Raw genomic sequence first — 17,449 nt, 5'->3', positions numbered from 1 at the left:
CCCCATCCACTGAGAGGTGACTTGGGCCTTGACCGTTACTCTGGCTCAAGGCATTGGTGACATCAGCCAAGTAAGACATAACATGGCAGGTACACTCCAGGACTACCACATGCTGTAAGAGAAGACCACCACACCATGGAAACCTCAGTTCTCCATATTCGGTTATTATGTAAACTGTGTTTTCTCAAGCTTTTTCCAATAAAGCTCAATATCAAAGGAATAGTATAAAAGCAGAGAAGAAAAACAACATGTTTTAATTATCTATTTCCTCAGCTCTTAGCACTATGACTACAGGTAGTTTGGTCAATAAACTGTACGGAATCAGTGTGATTCATTCTTTCTTAAGCACAAAGACAACTCTTTAAAAAATTTTATAAAATGAAGTATAATGGAAATCAAGAAAAAAAAGTTAAAATGGAGACAAATATCATTCAAGAAAAAAATAGATTGATACAAAGAACAGACTGGTGGTGCCAGAGGCAGTGGGTAGGAGGGTGGGCGAAATGGGTGATGGGGGTCAAAAGGTACAAACTTCCAGTTATAAAATAAATAAGTCATGGGGATGTAATGTCAAACATAGTGACTAGACTTAATAAATACTATTGTATGCATATCTGAAAGTTATAAAGAGAGGAGGTCTTAAAAGTCCTCACTGCAAGAAAAAACAAATTTTGTTAACTGTGTATGGTGATGGATATTAACTACACTTACTGTGATCATTCTGCAATAAAAACAAATATCAAATCATTATGTTGTACATCTGAAACTAATATAATATTCTATGTTAATTACACCTCAAGAAAAAAGAAAAAAAGCTATATTAAAAGTATGAATAAGCTCTCATTGGCTTTTTTCCTGCTGTTACCATTTTTTTTAACCATTAGTGGAAGATGTTTAAATTACTGGGTTTTTAATTAATGCAGTAGGGGAGGAATAGCTTCAGAGATCAAGGGAAAATTCTTCCAGCAAATCACTGCAGATAGTTCGTGCTTGCCTAAAAAAACCCAAAAGTCTGGCATCAAAGCCTCAGATTTCTAAGCTCCTTCACTCTGCACTCTAACAGTTCAGTGTGGAAAGGATAAAGATCAGCAAGAAAGTAGGGGGAGATGAATGGTGCTGTGGTGGGTCAGAGGCCAGTTATCTGCTCTTAGCCACTATGTCAGGTTCATGGGTTGGGTGGGGGGAGAAAATGCCTGAATGCAAGATTTCTGCCAGTTTCCACCCTTTTTCTCAGCACAGTGACCTGAACCTTCAGGTAAAGTAAACAATTCTAGCATCTGGACTGGAGCTGAGGAGGTAGACCGTAACTCCGTATAACACTCAGAGCACACGGTTCCAATGCAGGAGCAGGGGACAATTTTCCAGAGCATGCCAATACCTAAAAATAGCAGGAATTCACTGTTCTAAGAAAGACTCTGTTGGATGTCTGTTTACCAGAATATTTCCTTCCTATCACTTCTTGCCACCGAGAAGAGGCCTAAGGGCATGCAGTTAGCAATTACACACTTCCAGGCCTTTGAGATTATAGGCCTTATCCTCTGTAGGCTAGCCAGGGACAGAAACCAACAGGAAGGAGACTTCCACCTGGCCACAAAGATAAGAATCACCACTCCCTGACTGCTGTCACTCCTCACTTGTCTTACCTTTCCATGCATCACATTGGCATTCAGTTTTTCGACCACATTCTTCTGTGACAGGTATTTCTTGCTGTCCCAAAGGAAAAAAAAGGGTGGGGGGACACACAAAATCATCTAAGGAATCAAAGAAAGGAAGCATCTTCACATATCTCACATCAATTTGTGGACACTGTGAACCAAAGGCATTCTTAGAAAATTATGTGGGTAATCAGAAGTTGGGGGCTCTGTTCCTATCAGTGGCAGGTGGTACACTTTCCCCAAGACTTCTTCCAGGAATAATTAACAGAAAATCCTACTAATAAAATAATGAAGATTAAATCTAAACTGAACAGTTATTGGCTACTCTCTCAATCCCCAATAAAAAGGTAGAGATTCAAATTTCTTTTATACTCACTCTGAGCTACAGAAAATAGCCTGTAATTAATTATCCCCCTTTTCTCTAAGAGCAATGTTGTAACATACAGATGCGTTCCTCCAGTTTCACCCTCTTACCATCTACTCAGCCAGTCCACAGCAGCATTATGAAGCTGAAGATGGCCAGCACCTTGGCCTGCACTGGCCAGTGTAGCCATCACAACCATGAGTTCAGGGAAACCAGTCCCATCACCATTGGCCAGCATCTCTGTTGCCATAGGGATCAGGGTGCCCAACAGCACAGCACACACACCTTCCCCGACTTGGCTGAGAGAGAAGAAATAGCAAGTTGGTAAGCAATCAACAGGAATCTGACTGTATACTTCTAAATTTATAAGAGTTAATTAAGGAGTTTAAATTTAAACATTAAATGCATGACTATACACACTAAGCCCAGTTGTGGACTTGGGCTACTAGAGCACAAAACATTCATCCCTGTTACAGCTGACATGCCAAGTCACTGCAAAAGTTTTTCCATGGGAAAAATCAAGGAGAGCCACTAGATTCCTTGAGTCTATTGAGAAGGAGCTATGGAATCACTGAAAATGCTCACGACTGATTCCTGAAAGAAAGACAGCAGCATGATCTCACCTTATTTCTGGGGCCGTCAGAACATGTGAAATAAATGCAGGTGCCCTACCTGTTTTCCCGAACAATGTACGTGGTCAACAACTGTAGAAGCTGCCTGTTCTCCTGGATCACATCCAGCTGATCGGAATCTTTGGGGGGCGATGCAGTCATGCGGGTGAGCCAGGCCTGGAGACGCACAGGCTCCACGCAAGCCAGCTGTGCCAGGGAACCACAGAGATGCAGAAGGCTCGGGTTAGGGCTCTTCTCAGCTGGAGACAGACCGAGAGGCGAAGGTCAGTGAAGGAGGGCAGGGGGAAAGGAAGGAAGGCGCAGACTGTGAGCCAGGAAAAGGGGGAAAGGCTCCAAGGAAGTTTTTGACTTCCTTCCAAACTATCTCTGAGGGATTCTCTCCACGTTAGCATTTTCATGCCATAGTTATACTTCGGCAGAAGATAGGCACAGTCATTAGCTGGACATCAAAGTTCCCTAAAGAAGATTACTAAAAGCTGTCACTCACTCAGCTGGAAGAGTTTGGTGAAGAATTTCAAAACTCGGTTACAGAATTTAGCAGAGAGGTTCTCATTGGCTGTTGCCATCATGACCTGCACAAGTTCTCCACTGAAAGGCAGGAGGGTAAAAATGGAAGAATCACATTAAGCTTCACATAAAAGGCATCCATTTCTATTTCTTCACAATCTCATCCCCTCTAGGGGAACTGGTCACTTGTGAGTCAACAATGCCAGGTGTTCATGAAATCAACCCCCTCCACCAATAACCTCAAGGAGTCAGCAGTTAACCAAAGTCCTCCCAGAGGTACAAACACCTAAGCAGGCTTTTGTATTCCCTGAGAAAGAACACCCAAGTCAACATAGACAGGTCCCTACTTCCAGGAGATATTCAAAAATGTTCACCGAGGAGAACAAAACATAGCTCACCTGTCAGAGAAAAATTCCTCCATAGCTTTACGAGCCTGGCTGCTTTCCAGTTGCTTTTCCAAATACTGGAGACATTCCTCTAAGATGGATTCATCCAGTCCACTGAAAATCCAAAAGAAAAATTAACTACCGGAAACAAGGGCTGTTTCAATGTCCTGCTAATCTGACCTTTAAAAATCCAAAGTCTGTTTACGGCTACACCTTTTGAGGGCAATATTCAATTTTCTTTTGTCAAAGCTTAGCATAAACCCTGGTATACAGTAGGTGCTCAATAAATTTTTGAGGAATTAAACTGAAATAAAATTTTAAAATTCCTAAAATCTGAGATAACTGATGTAGTCGATGGCTAAGAGTTCCAAGAATCACTGCTATTATTTCAAACTGTTAGAAAGAGGAAGGAAGGGAGGGAAACACTGAAGGGGGGAGGGGGGACGAAAGAGAAGTGGAGAGGGAGAGAAAAAGAAAAGGCAGCCCCTGATGAAAACCTGGATTCCTCAACAACAAAAAGGCAGGAAATCCCAGTACCTGGAACCCTTTATTTGTACAGTTCTCAGTGGGATAAAACTGTAACTTATCCAACTGTTCTGTAAGACTCTCCTACATCAACATGGCCTACACTATCAAAGTCAAACAATGCTATGAGACCACCTGAGTCCACAGAACACCTATCTCAGAGGCATGGTTACAAAAATATTAGAAATTTTATCATGCTCCTTTGTGCACTTCATCACATCCAGTACAGCATGTTTATTCCTAAGAATTAATCAAAAAAGAAGATTCCAAGTAACCTTTCATGTGTGTCCACAAGAACACAAAACACACACAAGTATAGAACTTTCTGTTAAAAAGCACAATCATAATCTATTAATTAACAACATAAAGAAGCTAGTGTTGGTACATTTCATTGATGGTAGCAGGAGGTCACAGGAACTGGAGGCTTCTCCCCAATCAGGCTCACCTATTGGGATCTGCATGATTAGCCAGAATGTTGTAACAGCCAGTGATTAGTTTCTCATAAACGCGAGCCAAGAACTCATCAGACTCTGCAGGGCCCAGGATGCGCTCCAGAGAGTTGCTACTGATCTCAGCGACACTCTCAGTGCTCGACTCCAGAAGAAGGGGAAGCAGGGTCCGAATTACCTGTGGCGGGTTCATCTCATCGGACCAACTTCAGCAAAGAAAACAGAAGCAAATTAGTGAATATACTCCTCTCAAAAGCTGCGAGGGGAGGGGAGGGCAATCTACGCATTTACTGAGAAGGGCTTTTTTCCTTTGATAGTTGTTTTTTACATAGGTATAATCACGCAACTTCATGGTCTCCTTTCTCATTATTATATCAGAAGTTAAAATCATTTCCATATGAAAAGTTCACTTATTAAGATGTTAAATTAATACTATAAGATGTATTTTATAATATTTAGAAAAGAAAATTAACTGAAACCTAAACTAGTAACCCTCCCAGACAACCTTTCTAGAAGAATTCCCAGGAATCTGGATCACTTTTAAGGCAATGAGATATAGGACTTCACCCATGACCTATGTACAGGAAAACAAAATAGCCCCTCCACAGGCCTGCCCTTAGTCTCCACAATGGCAGCATCTAACTTCCGCAACGAATCTGGAGAAGCACGACTTCAAATACGTCATTGTCACCTTGAAACTTAAACCCAGAGTACCTCCAAATCACAATATGGTTTAAAACCAGCATGCCTTTTCTGAAACATACTACGCAGAAGGACAGGGGAGGTACTCGGCTGCCCTTCACATCTAAGCCAAAAATCATTCTAGGTAAACGTTCATACTCTAAGGCAACAGGCTCTCTCTGCTACAGCAGGCAAAAAAAGTATTATTATGCAATTATTAAAACTCTCATTGTCTTCCCTTAGCTTTGACAGAATACAGAAGTAGAGAGCACTTAGGGCTTCGTAAAAGGTACTCACACTATAAGATCTCCGGTCAACCTGACCAGTGAGAGGAGGGTGTGCTTCAGGGAAGCAGCCAGGGGCAGGCTCTGGCCACAAAGAGTCCCCAGGTGAGCAGCCTGCACAGCACTGATGTAACTCTCAGAAGGGATGGTGTCATTGGCAAAGGCATTGCGCTGAAAGGAGGCAAAGCAGACATCAACGGATAGACCATCTATCTCCCAGGACCAAATTCTTACGTGAGAAAAAAGAAACCAGGATGACATAACCGAAGACTCCACTGAGATTTACAGACAATGACTCTATTCAGTATACACTCTTATTCATCCTGGGAAGGAAAGTGGGGTGGAGTAAAGGAAACAGTTAACAAATTTTAGTTAGCACAAAGTCGAGTTAAAATTTAAAAGTTAAAGTTAAGCTAAGGGCTTCCCTGGTGGCGCAGTGCTTGAGAGTCCGCCTGCCGATGCAGGGAACACGGGTTCATGCCCCAGTCCGGGAAGATCTCACATGCTGCGGAGCTGCTGAGCCCGTGAGCTGTGGCCATTGAGCCTGCATGTCCGGAGCCTGTGCTCCGCAACGGGCGAGGCCACAACATTGAGAGGCCCACGTACCGCGCACACACACACACAAAATCAGTTGATGACAGGCTGGGGTGTGAGAGGTGGAGAGATGAATAGGTAGAGCATAGAGGATTTTTAGGGCAGTGAAAATACTCTGTATGATATAGTAATGATGGATATATGCATACAACTTTAGCCATATTTTCTCAGAAGTGAAGAACAGCAGAAACAAAAAAAAAAAAAAAAAAAAAGTTAAGCAAAAATTTAGTTAGTACATAGTTAAGATACCCAATACCACTTTCCAAATAATTAGAATATATTATATTTAACATTAAAACTATGTTTTTTGCCTCTAGTAACTGAGAAAGATCTGGATTTTACAATACATCTGGGTCTGCATTACAAATATCTTAATTATCCTTGCACTATAGCTCTGGGTGATGTAAACAGAGGTCACAATTACAAAGCAGGGATAACTAGATTATAACACTTGGCTTTTCCAAAGAACTGTAATAATGCAATAATCTGTTAATAGATGTAATCTGAGTAGAGCACACAGAAAGATCAAGGAAACTAACAGAGGACTCAACAGCCTTCCAAAAGCCTAGAAAACTTAAAAGCTACCCCATAAAATTATGTATGACAAAAGGAGCAGGCTCTTGACATATAACCTAAAAAGGAAAGGAAACGGTTAACATTTACTGAGAATTCATGTGACAGATAATGTGCTAAGCACTTTACATTTAATATCCTTAATCTTTACATCCCAGTATTTAGCAGATGAAGAAACTGAGGCTCCTAGTAGTTGACCCTTAAGTACCACAGGGGTTAGGGGTGCTGACTGTGCAGTCAAAAATCCATGCACAACTTTATAGTCAGCCCCCCATATGTGCAGTTCCACATCCACAGATTCAACCAACCACAGATCATTTAGTACTGCAGTCCAAATTTAGTGAAAAAAATCGTGTGTAAGTGGACCCATGCTGTTCAACCCTGTATTGTTCAACGGTCCACTGGAATAAAGCAGTTATTCTATAACCCAGTAACAGACTTCTTATTCTTAGCAAAATGTTCATATTGAGTACCATTTGAGTAATTCAAGGCCTTGATTATTGATTCAGCCATAACAAGTACTACTGCAGCATATTAAGATCTCTTGGTAGCTAGTTTAAGCCTAAACGGTAAGAAGACAACACAGAAACAGAACAGTGCTCCTAATTTCTACTCCTGGGAACAGAGAGACGCTCACCCAAGATCCAATGTTTGGAAACTCATTGGTGTTGATGTTGTTCCAGGATTCACACACAGCCTGCACTGAAGATGGTAAATTCTGAACCAGTGTTGGACCTGGAGGAGACAGAAAGCCAAGGAGTCATCGTAAGAGAGAAAGAATGACACGCAGCATTTTAAAAGCCAAGCCCAAATGCAGAGAGAAACACACCACAGGCCCGGGCTGTCAAAATAATTACTAAGATAGCTTAGATGGATATTTATTTCAGTAGCAGCACTATGTCCAAGAACTTGCTAATTGCTTAATAGCTAACAATCTCAATTGTAAGGTTTTCATTTCCCATCGTATTCACTTTCTAATCTTGCAAGTAAAGAAGACAACTGAATAAAAGATGCAAAGTGAGAGCAAGTCACTACAAGCCACCACTAAACATCTAGACCTTCTATGAATAGGTATCACTTTGATCTCTTTCCTACTTAACACAAATCTTGAGGGCAGGGATCATTAATGCACATTAAGAACAGTATTCAAAGAAGTAATGGAATTAATTAAATTTCTAAAAGTGAGAATATCTGAACATTAAAAGGGTCCCTGAAGCTTGAAATTCAGGAATACACAAATGCCTGTAAATTTTAAAGGGTAACTATTGCACTTAACTCCAATCCTGCTCAAGCCCTTTTGATTCCCCATCCTAAATTTCGATTAGATCATTCCGAACACAAGGAAGAGGTTCTCCCAAGCACTAAGCAGTTAACTTGCTAGTTTTCCTAAATCTCTATAAATGAAAAGCACAAAGGTCTGTGCCAACAGCGAAATAGCCTAAGGCCTTGGAACCAACTTATCTTGGTTTGGATCCCAGCTCTGCCACTTGCAAGATGTAGGATCTGGGCAAATAACTTCTCTAAGCCTCAATTTCCTAATGAGTAATGGGGGATAATAACCAAACTTACCTAATAAGGTTATTGTGAAGATCAAAACAGATAAACCTATGTCAATGCTTGACACTCAGAAGGATTCCAATAAATGATAAATGCAGTAGACAGGTAGAAAGGGAGAGAAATAGCACTACTAGTCATACTAGTGTTAACAGTCTTATTCAAAAGCACACTCACTTACCCAGAGTGTTCGCCTTGCACCTACTAGAGCCAATAGCCAAAACAGCAGCAAAGCCGTGCAATTTCTCCTGGGAAGGTTTTTCAGTGGATCCCTCCTCATTAAAGTTCTGCAGCAAATAGGCTCTGGAGAAAAAAATAGGGGGTTATGTCAAAGCTGAAGGAATCTAGTGCCATTTTGGTTAGGAAAAACTAACCCTAGACAAATCGAAAAACCTTTATCTCAGTTGGGTCTCCTAAGAATTACAATGGGTAATTGTTTCCCGAAGAATATGCCATCCTCTGAAATGCTTACAAAACTCACTTTCCAGGACATATCTACCACACTCTTCCTGGCCTCAGAAGACTGGCAATGTATATATTAAAGGCTCTGAGAAGTATTATTTTTTTTTCTTTTTTAAAAAAAGCACTTCCTAAACTTATTTGCCCAGGAACATGTATTAACAGCTCAGTTTAGAAAGTCTTAGCCTGATGGGCCAGATTAGAGCCTAGACACTCTCAGAGGGTCAGCTTTGCTACCACTGTACCCACAACACCTAGAAAAGTACTTGACATGTAGCAAACACTCACACTTGTCATTCAAGTTTATTGCTCATATTCGTTCAAAAATTTTGCCTCAAGCAATAGTCCTCTGTCTACTGCAAAGCATTCACACTAAGAATTAGTTAAGTTTTACAACGATCTAAGTCCCTTTCACCATCAACGCCCCATAAAACAGGAACTGAAAAGTGAAATCCTACAGGGACCAGATAAAGTAAATGAGCTTAAAGGGGCCCAGTGAGAATGGCTAACGAGAAGCAGCCAGTCCTTAGCTGCAGTTTGTTACTGTCATGTGGGAAAACACACCCAGTTTTGCCAGTTCTTCCAAAGGAAGAAAAGCCAGAAATCTTGACTTGTGAATAAATTCCCAATTTTTATAAATGAATTCTAAAATATTTAAACATCATGCAGAATAAACAAAGCAAGTCTACAGGGTGTGTAATTTGCAATCTTTATTACAGAAAGGGCTGGGTTTCAAAATACTCTCTAGGGGATTTCCCTGGTAGTGCAGTAGTTAAGACTCTGTGCTCCCAATGCAGGGGGCCCGGGTTCGATCCTGGTCAGGGAACTAGACCCCACATGCATGCTGCAACTAAGAGTTCGCACACCACAACTAAGGAGCCCGCCTGCCGCAACTAAGACCCGGCACAACCAAATAAATAAATAAATATTTTTTAAAAATACTCTCTAACTCATTAAGAAAATTTTTTCTCTACCTACATACCATGAAATTTAAAGAGCTTCATCTTAGTAAATAACAGAAATGATAGTGTTTGGAAAAATTACATTATCTTTCTTTGCACCCTACAAGAAAAATGCTAGAAAATATTTAAAGATGAAAGGAAACCACCCAAGCATCTACATTCCCCCATCTCCGACATCTCTGGGCAGGCAGCCCGTCACACCTAGTGAATGATGCGTAGGTGTCAATGAGTTGCAGTGTGGCTGGAAGCAGGTTCTTGGTGATCTCAGATGACTTATGAGGATCGGTCTCGGCAGCCATCTTAGAAAAATGTTCATCCAGAGAGACCTGGACCTTCGAGATAGCAGCATCAAGGGTGTAGATGGACTGCAGACTGGGAACTTCATGGAGCTGCAAGATGGTGGTACAGTCGATACTACAGAAGGACGAGATCTTTAAAGATACACAAGATATTAATTAGTTGTAGCAAAAAAACACCGTGGCATAAGCCAAGTTCTATCATTATGGACCCCAGTTTCCACACCTGTCGAGCAAAGTATTCCTCTACAATTTCAACGTCGTATTTCACTGAGCTGCACTTGCTGGATGCCAGTTCTAGGAGAGAACCAGCATGTTCAGCCTTCATTCCCTGTTTGATAAGGTGGTCCTATTTACAGCAAGAAAAAAGCGTTCAGGAGATCAATACAGACAGTGTCTAAGGCTTTCATTAGCCTTAAATTTAAAAGTTCCTAGAATTAGAGTATGTTGGCTTTGAACACTCCATAGCAGCAAGCCTTGTGGTACCTTTATCCAGTTGACATACGAGCTGATCCGGAGGCGGGAAGACCACCGCAGAGTGTGTAGGATGTCACATTCACTCATCTCTGGTGAGTTCATGGCCAGCTGGTTCATGTAAGTCTTTGATGGTGGCAAAATCCCTAGAATCCTCCAGAGTATCAAGAAGTAATATTGAAGGGCACAGGCCTCCTGGAAGAAGCAAAAAGAGCAATCACAGAGGTAGGAGCTTTTGGTACTGCCTCAACAGCTCCCTAACAGTAAGAATTGTTCCAAATTCAATTTTCAAAGCAGAACTGGGTGGAGTCCCAACCTTCAACTGAGATTTGGCTCTCAAGTCTGCTCACCAGGTCTTTCTAGAGAATACACCCAAAGCAGAAAATGGTAAGACGCACATTTTATATCTATATAAAACTTGTTCCATATTCTGCACATTTCACAGGCCAAGAAAGCAATTCTGAGACAACTTTGGCTCCCCAGTAAGTCACCAAGTAACTGAAAGAGAGCAAGACATTCTCCTCAGCACGCCCGCAATCAGCTGGCCCTTTCTGTGGCCTTAATTGCTGTTATGAGCTCTACAGGCACGAGACACATTCACAGGACCACAGGAAAAGCTCAAGTGTGAGGCTTTCAATATCATACAACAACCAGCATTCACAGGAGATACAGAACTTAGGTGACGCTTACTCTCAAAGTCACATTCTTCTAAGTGTTAGCAAAAATGATAAAATATTGTCTCTAAGGTGAACATAACCACCCAAACTAGATAGAAATAAAGAAGTATCTAGTCAGTTTTGCAAACAGATATCCAATAAATGACTAGATGCCAGAAGGAAATTTCTGGTAGACTGCTACCCAATCATCAAACATATCCCAAACTCTTCTTAATTAGGCCAGGTTTCCACGGTCTTACCAGGGCTGTTACATTCTTGTTTTCCTTTCTCCTGACTGTATCAAGCTGGGATCCAGCCGCCAGCAGGGAGGTCAGTGCAATGTAGAGCTCATCATACTTGACAAGCTTGGAGTAAAGAACATCACATGCCTAATATCAAGAAAGAAAGACAATCCTTTTTTCTTATTTTTTGAAATATCTTTTTCCTACTACCCATACACTACCACTTAAACTCAGGATTGACAAAATAGCTCACTCCAAATATAGTTATTAATTTCTCATTGCAGCATGATTCCCACTTAGGGACCAACTCAGTTTATGGATTATTGTGAGCACACAAGTGCAGGCTTTAAAATGAGGCAACTATTTTGTCCATTAAAACAGCTGCATGTGAAAATGCTAACAGAGATAGTCTTCAGGAATAATGTATCAGAGGTGTCAACCGCCTGGAAGGACATTCCCTACCGCCAAACTGGAGCCCAGTGAATAAATCTCAAAACAACACTTTCCTTTTAGAATAAACTCAAATCCTAATACAGACCAAATTCCCTCATTACAAAAAGTTAAGTCATTCCCTTTCCCCTGATAGACTGATTTTGGTGGAGACCACCTAACCAACATGTAAAATGGGATTTTTTAATTCCTGGTACCACAGAATCAAGTCGGTTCAAATCATCCTCTGAGGCTTCTGGGGACAGGACACAGTAGAATCTGGGCTGTGGGACAGCATCTGAAAAACAATGTGCTTACTGAAAGAATGGTTTCATTCTCAAGTCTAACAAATATGAAACATAAAAACTAAGAAAACACTTTGGACCAGGGTTTCCCAACCTTGGCACTACACATTGACATTCTGGGCCAGATCATTCTCTGCTGTGGGAAACTGTCCTATGTTTAACACCATCCTGCCTTCTAGCCATTGATTGCCAGTAGCACCCTCCCAGTTGTGACAACCAAATATGTCTCCAGACATGGCCCCAGGGCCCCTTTGGGAATGGGGAGCACAATCATCCCCAGTTGAAAACTTCTGCTCTGGGAGTGAACTTCTGCTCTATAATCATCAAGTTAATCAACAAACTTGATGACTGTATCAAACTTGTATCATTAGACTGACTGCCTTAAACTTAAATGCTGTTTCCCCAATATCAAAGGGACTAAACTACTAAGAGATCCCAATGATAATAAATTCATACTAGAGCTTGATGAACATTTCCACCAAATACACTTTACATCTAACAATCCTCAGATGAAAGCGAACACATGCGAAAATGAACACAAGAGGCACCTTCTGAAAAGTATGGACCACTGCTACGTGAGAAACACTAGAGAGAATGTCACAGCTCCCACTGTCTGAAGACCCTGACCCGAAGAAATTAGCCTGTGGGTTAGAACCATGTCCCTAAGGGAAAATTAATTCAATCACCCAGTGTGGCAGAATACATATACTGCACTCTACGGCCAGAGGATTCCTAATTCTCGTGTCTCAATGTTTTTTTGCTTTTAAATAGATGCAGGATATGCGAGAGTCTGTTTCCGCAAGAGTTTTGAATCTCTAGGTATCTGCCACCCACAGGAAGGAGACTAAACCGATGACCAAAGATCCTCAAGGATGCCCCAAGCTCCAAATTCAACCCCTCCAATGAAAATCAGCAAGTCAGTTTTTTATTGACAATCTTCTTTCTGACCTGATGAAAAATGCTTAGACCAGTTTTCTTCTACTTCTTTGAACCCATGATAGAGAGGGGTGGTCACCCGGCGGCTGTTGCTGTCCTGGGATCCATTCACCCACCCAAAAGGCGGACTAAGCAGGTTATGTTGCACCTTTTAAAACACAAATACTCAAATTAAGAAAGATACACAGTCATCATTCTGCTTCTCACTCCAGGCTTGATATTAGATCGGTACAGCAAAGTTTGGGAAACTTATAAACCAAAACAAAATTTTAGATTTTACTGTGACTTCTTTTGGGAAACATCTTTTTGCTGGAGTATAAAGGGAAAAGTGCTCAATGAAACATCTGAAGAAATGCTGAATTCTTAAGTGGCCCTTCCATCCTCAGTTTGGATCCCTGAAACAAAGGAATTTACTAACCCATAAAATTTACTGCTCGACCATCATTCAACCGCTAGTAAATACTAACTGAGGCCCGACACACATGGCACTGTGCTCGACACAGGTGAAGTAGGGTAGTTCACAGAAGGACACCTGTGAACAGAGCCTATGAGCCAATTTTAACAAATGCATCAAATCAAATAATCTACATTTATCGCTTCTGGCTAAACATAAACTGTGGGTACAAAGACACAAGTCCCAGGGGTCACCTAAGGCTAATCAAACACACCGCAATGAACACCTAAACCCTAAAGTGAGCAGGTCATTTTGGTTTGGAGCATGGTAACTTGAGAATAACTATGCTCTCAGTAACAGCTGTAAAGCAAAAAAGAACGTGTTCATCTGTACCTGCTCAAACAGATACACAGGGGCTTTGGAGTACTGATGAAGCAGATAATCAAAGATCAAAAGCAGGCGAGCCAGGATGAGAGGCACAGAGCGCGTCTGGGCATCCATGTTGGCACTCAACTCCTGGATGATCTGCACAAAAAGGGTCAATATGTCCCGCCGGCCTTTCTCAGAGAAGTTGTGGAAAATGAGGAGGAGCAGCTGCAGGTGTTCTACATTCAAATCTTCCGTCTCACCGGGCACCACCCCTTGCAGGGCATTCTGCTTCATTGTTGACAAAAACCTACCACAGAGGAAAGGAGAACATGTCTGGTGAGGAAAAGTCAGAACATCCCACAAGAGTGACAATGTCCAATGCCAGAAGAGTCCAACTTCTTAAATTAAGATAATGAATTAAGGAAGACAAGAAGCTACATGTAATGAGAAGATAAAAACTAAATCTTGGCTACAAAAAAGCCAGATTTGGCCACAAACACATTTTCAAGACCCTTCGGCAACATGAACCGCGGCCACAGTGGTGGTAACCCCCACACTGCCGTTCCTGACAATTCTGAAAAGAATTACAAGTTCTCCAAAAAGCAGCTTTTTTTTTTTTTAATTAAGAAATCCGGGCAGATAGAAGCAATTCAGATACTTTTTCCCTATGATCTGATTCTATAGTTTAATTCTCACTTTGAGAATTTATACTACAGGTTAAAAATCACTGCATGATAACAGTCAAAATTAACTCAATGCACTTAAAAAGCAATGAAAAAATTGTACTATTCAGAGAATTTGTGAGAAAAGCTTTTAGGCAAAGAAGGAATGAATGTAGCCAATTATTTCCACTGCCTTTGGCTATTAGGAAAGAGATTTGTATTTTAATAAGGGTTTCGCTCTCCACCTCCCCCTGGCCCCCACCTTCCGCGGCCTTTTTGCAAGATTCCACCAGGAAAAATATAGTGCATATCTGGCATTCAAGGGGGTTTATAATTTCTCAAATCCAGCATTAGAGCTATTTGATCGTAGAATGGTGAAGAGGAAAACAAAGCCGTTTAGGAAAACAAACTGCTTTGAAGACTCCCAACCATGTAAACAAAAATGCCAAATATAGGTCCATCTAAAGAGGATTTAGATGATTAATGTGAGCTTCCCCCAAGTAAAAAAATTCTTTAAAAGTTGTCCAAAAAAGACTGCAAGTCACTCCAAGTGATTTCATGTTGAAAGCAAAATAACCAAAGACAGAGTTGGCTTCCCTGTTCCTTCTCTTTCAAAAAAAACCAGGTCAGGATAAAACTGGTTACGTTCAGGATTCAGGTTCTATCTCATAACTGCAACCAAATCCCCCATGTGCTAAAGGAAGATTCTATTTCCTGACTGTAGTTTATATACTTCTGTTTCTTAAACAGCACAACTCCTCTCAAATCCCATCGGAAACACACTCCTCCACCCTTGCCACTTTAAATTTATCATCAGAGTACCATCCCAGAGCCACAGATGAACTACAAATAAGTCAAACAAATTTTAAAAAGCAGCCTTCTCCGTGGGGCTTCTATTTAAGCTACCTTACCTGTCCCAAACTTTAAGGCATTCAGGGACGTCAGGGTCACCTTGAGCACCGGCTTTATGTTGCCAGATGAGCAGGAGGCGTGAAAGCACAGACAGGCTTTGAGGATGAATGTACAAGGGCCAAGGGCCCTCAGAAAAAGGAGACACTCCCAGCTGCTGCAACAGTGTATTCTAACATGAAAGACATACAAGAGACCATTAGGGAAAAAGGCAGGGGATGAAGTCAACAGGTTACTAATGCTCTCTAATGTTACTTTTTAACACTGAAAGGAATACTATTTCAAGAAAGGAAGACACAGAAATTCAAATTCAGAAGCAGTTTGCAAAAGGTCATTCACACATGAGAAGAATATAAAGGAAAACTTACTAATCTAACCCCATTAACAGCTATAGTTAATTAGTGTCAGAAATGGGGTTCCCAAAAAGGAGACATGCATGGAGACAGCAGAATCATGATAAGGTTCCAATGGATTCTGTGCCTTTGAAAGAAAACTTCTTCAACAACTGTAACAGCTAACATTTTTCTTTCATAATCAGTTACATGCCACAAACAACAATCCAAAGGGGGGTTTCCAACAACTTATAAGTCCAACAACTTCTATTAATAGTATTAGCAGAGAAATTTTGCCTCTAAGATGTCAAGGCATCTAGAATTAATGAGGGTTGTCTTTGCCTCCAGTTGTGGCATGTCTTTCAAATGAGCTTTACTTTCAGCTTAGTCACCTAAGCTGCAACTTATCTCCTCAAATACACACACAAGCTGAGCAGGATGCCAATGGAAAACCAGACAAAAGCCTGCTTTCTCACTTGGCTTCAGAAAACACAAATCACGGCTACCTCAGGATACAGGATAAATTTTGAAGTCTGCAAAATTAAATTATATTCTTATAAAACATCCCAGCGAAGGACTTCCCTGGTGGTGCAGTGGTTAAGAATCCGCCTGCCAATGCAGGGGACACGGGTTTGAGCCCTGGTCCAGGAAGATCTCACATACTGCGGAGCAACTAAGCCCATGCGCCACAACTACTGAGCCTGTGCTCTAGAGCCCGCGAGCCCCAACTACTGACGCCCACGTGACTAGAGCCCGTGCTCCGCAACAAGAGAAGGCACCGCAATGAGAAGCCCGCGCACCACAACACAGAGTAGCCCCCGCTCACCGCAACCAGAGAAAGCCCGCACGCAGCAAGGAAGACCCAATGCAGGCAAAAATTTAAAAATAAATTTATTTTAAAAATAAATCCTAGAGGACCCTATTCCTTGAAGACATTCAGAAAGTCACAGATATCATGAGTAGTTCCCAGGTACTGGGGGGTTACCACAGGCTAACTGCTGTACAGAGACCGTCACACTAAATGCTCAGAGCTACAACGTCAGGGGTGTGCTCCACTTCACTGATACGGAAAACAGAGCTCAGAGTGGCTTAAGAACGTGACCAAAGCCACAAGATTACCAAGTGATGAAGCAAGGTTTATCTCTAAAACCTACATTCTTCATCACTATGCTCAACACAGCCATAATGACTAACTTCTCAATTCCTGACTCAAGAAAATTAAAAAAAAAAAAAAAAAAAAACATGCCTGAGCTATATCAGAAGTGTTAACTGGAGCATTACTGTAATCATAAAAAAATCAAGTCAAGGGATATGCAGCCATAATGGTGGCAACTGTAAAGACCAAGGTAAACATAAAAACATACTCTATATATTACATTACATATATGATAGTAAAATTTGAAAAAGCAGAAACCAAGGGATATATCAATGTTCTGATAATAACTGTAAAACTCTGCCACTATACAGACAGGGACTAGAAGGAAACATGGAAAGATTAAAATCATGAATTTCGTGGAAGGATTATGATTAATGTATATCCCTTATAAAGTTATTTACACACTTTTTTAAGTGAGTTTTTGTTTCATGTCAGTTTTTTGTGTCTTTAGGTCAGTTTATTTAGGCCTCGGAACCTTACGAAACGAGCTAACATTCCTCCGGAACATAGTTTTTCCCTCTACCACTCAAACTCTTATTAGCTCGAAGGAAGAAGAACTGACTTCTGAAGTAGTGAAACTGACCCACGGCACAGCAAAACCCTGGCCTGACCCATTCCTTGCCACCCTCCGGCTACCTTTCCTCCACTCCTCCTCAGTGCTGGC

General features: G+C 41.3%; 1 protein-coding gene across 1 annotated transcript in view; it reads right to left on the bottom strand.

The window, feature by feature from the left end:
• Window positions 1–17,449, bottom strand: part of UBR4 (ubiquitin protein ligase E3 component n-recognin 4) — a 128,791-nt gene that overhangs the window by 85,152 nt on the left and 26,190 nt on the right. The window contains exons 18-35 of the mRNA XM_007459317.1: window positions 15,300–15,469; window positions 13,751–14,033; window positions 12,976–13,111; window positions 11,941–12,020; window positions 11,312–11,440; window positions 10,408–10,590; window positions 10,148–10,270; window positions 9,827–10,056; window positions 8,386–8,507; window positions 7,288–7,385; window positions 5,497–5,654; window positions 4,515–4,724; window positions 3,557–3,658; window positions 3,139–3,239; window positions 2,692–2,890; window positions 2,130–2,318; window positions 1,644–1,707; window positions 1–112 (exon numbers count right to left, since the gene is read on the bottom strand). Coding sequence (XP_007459379.1) covers window positions 1–112; window positions 1,644–1,707; window positions 2,130–2,318; window positions 2,692–2,890; window positions 3,139–3,239; window positions 3,557–3,658; window positions 4,515–4,724; window positions 5,497–5,654; window positions 7,288–7,385; window positions 8,386–8,507; window positions 9,827–10,056; window positions 10,148–10,270; window positions 10,408–10,590; window positions 11,312–11,440; window positions 11,941–12,020; window positions 12,976–13,111; window positions 13,751–14,033; window positions 15,300–15,469 — 2,689 coding nt within the window. The remainder of the gene's footprint in view (window positions 113–1,643; window positions 1,708–2,129; window positions 2,319–2,691; window positions 2,891–3,138; window positions 3,240–3,556; window positions 3,659–4,514; window positions 4,725–5,496; window positions 5,655–7,287; window positions 7,386–8,385; window positions 8,508–9,826; window positions 10,057–10,147; window positions 10,271–10,407; window positions 10,591–11,311; window positions 11,441–11,940; window positions 12,021–12,975; window positions 13,112–13,750; window positions 14,034–15,299; window positions 15,470–17,449) is intronic.

The sequence above is a fragment of the Lipotes vexillifer genome, unplaced genomic scaffold, assembly GCF_000442215.2.
Source record: "Lipotes vexillifer unplaced genomic scaffold, Lipotes_vexillifer_v1.1 scaffold496, whole genome shotgun sequence".
NCBI classification, from domain to species: Eukaryota; Metazoa; Chordata; class Mammalia; order Artiodactyla; family Lipotidae; genus Lipotes; species Lipotes vexillifer.
Note: the sequence above shows the minus strand (reverse complement) of the source record. Positions and strands in the feature narration are given on the sequence as shown.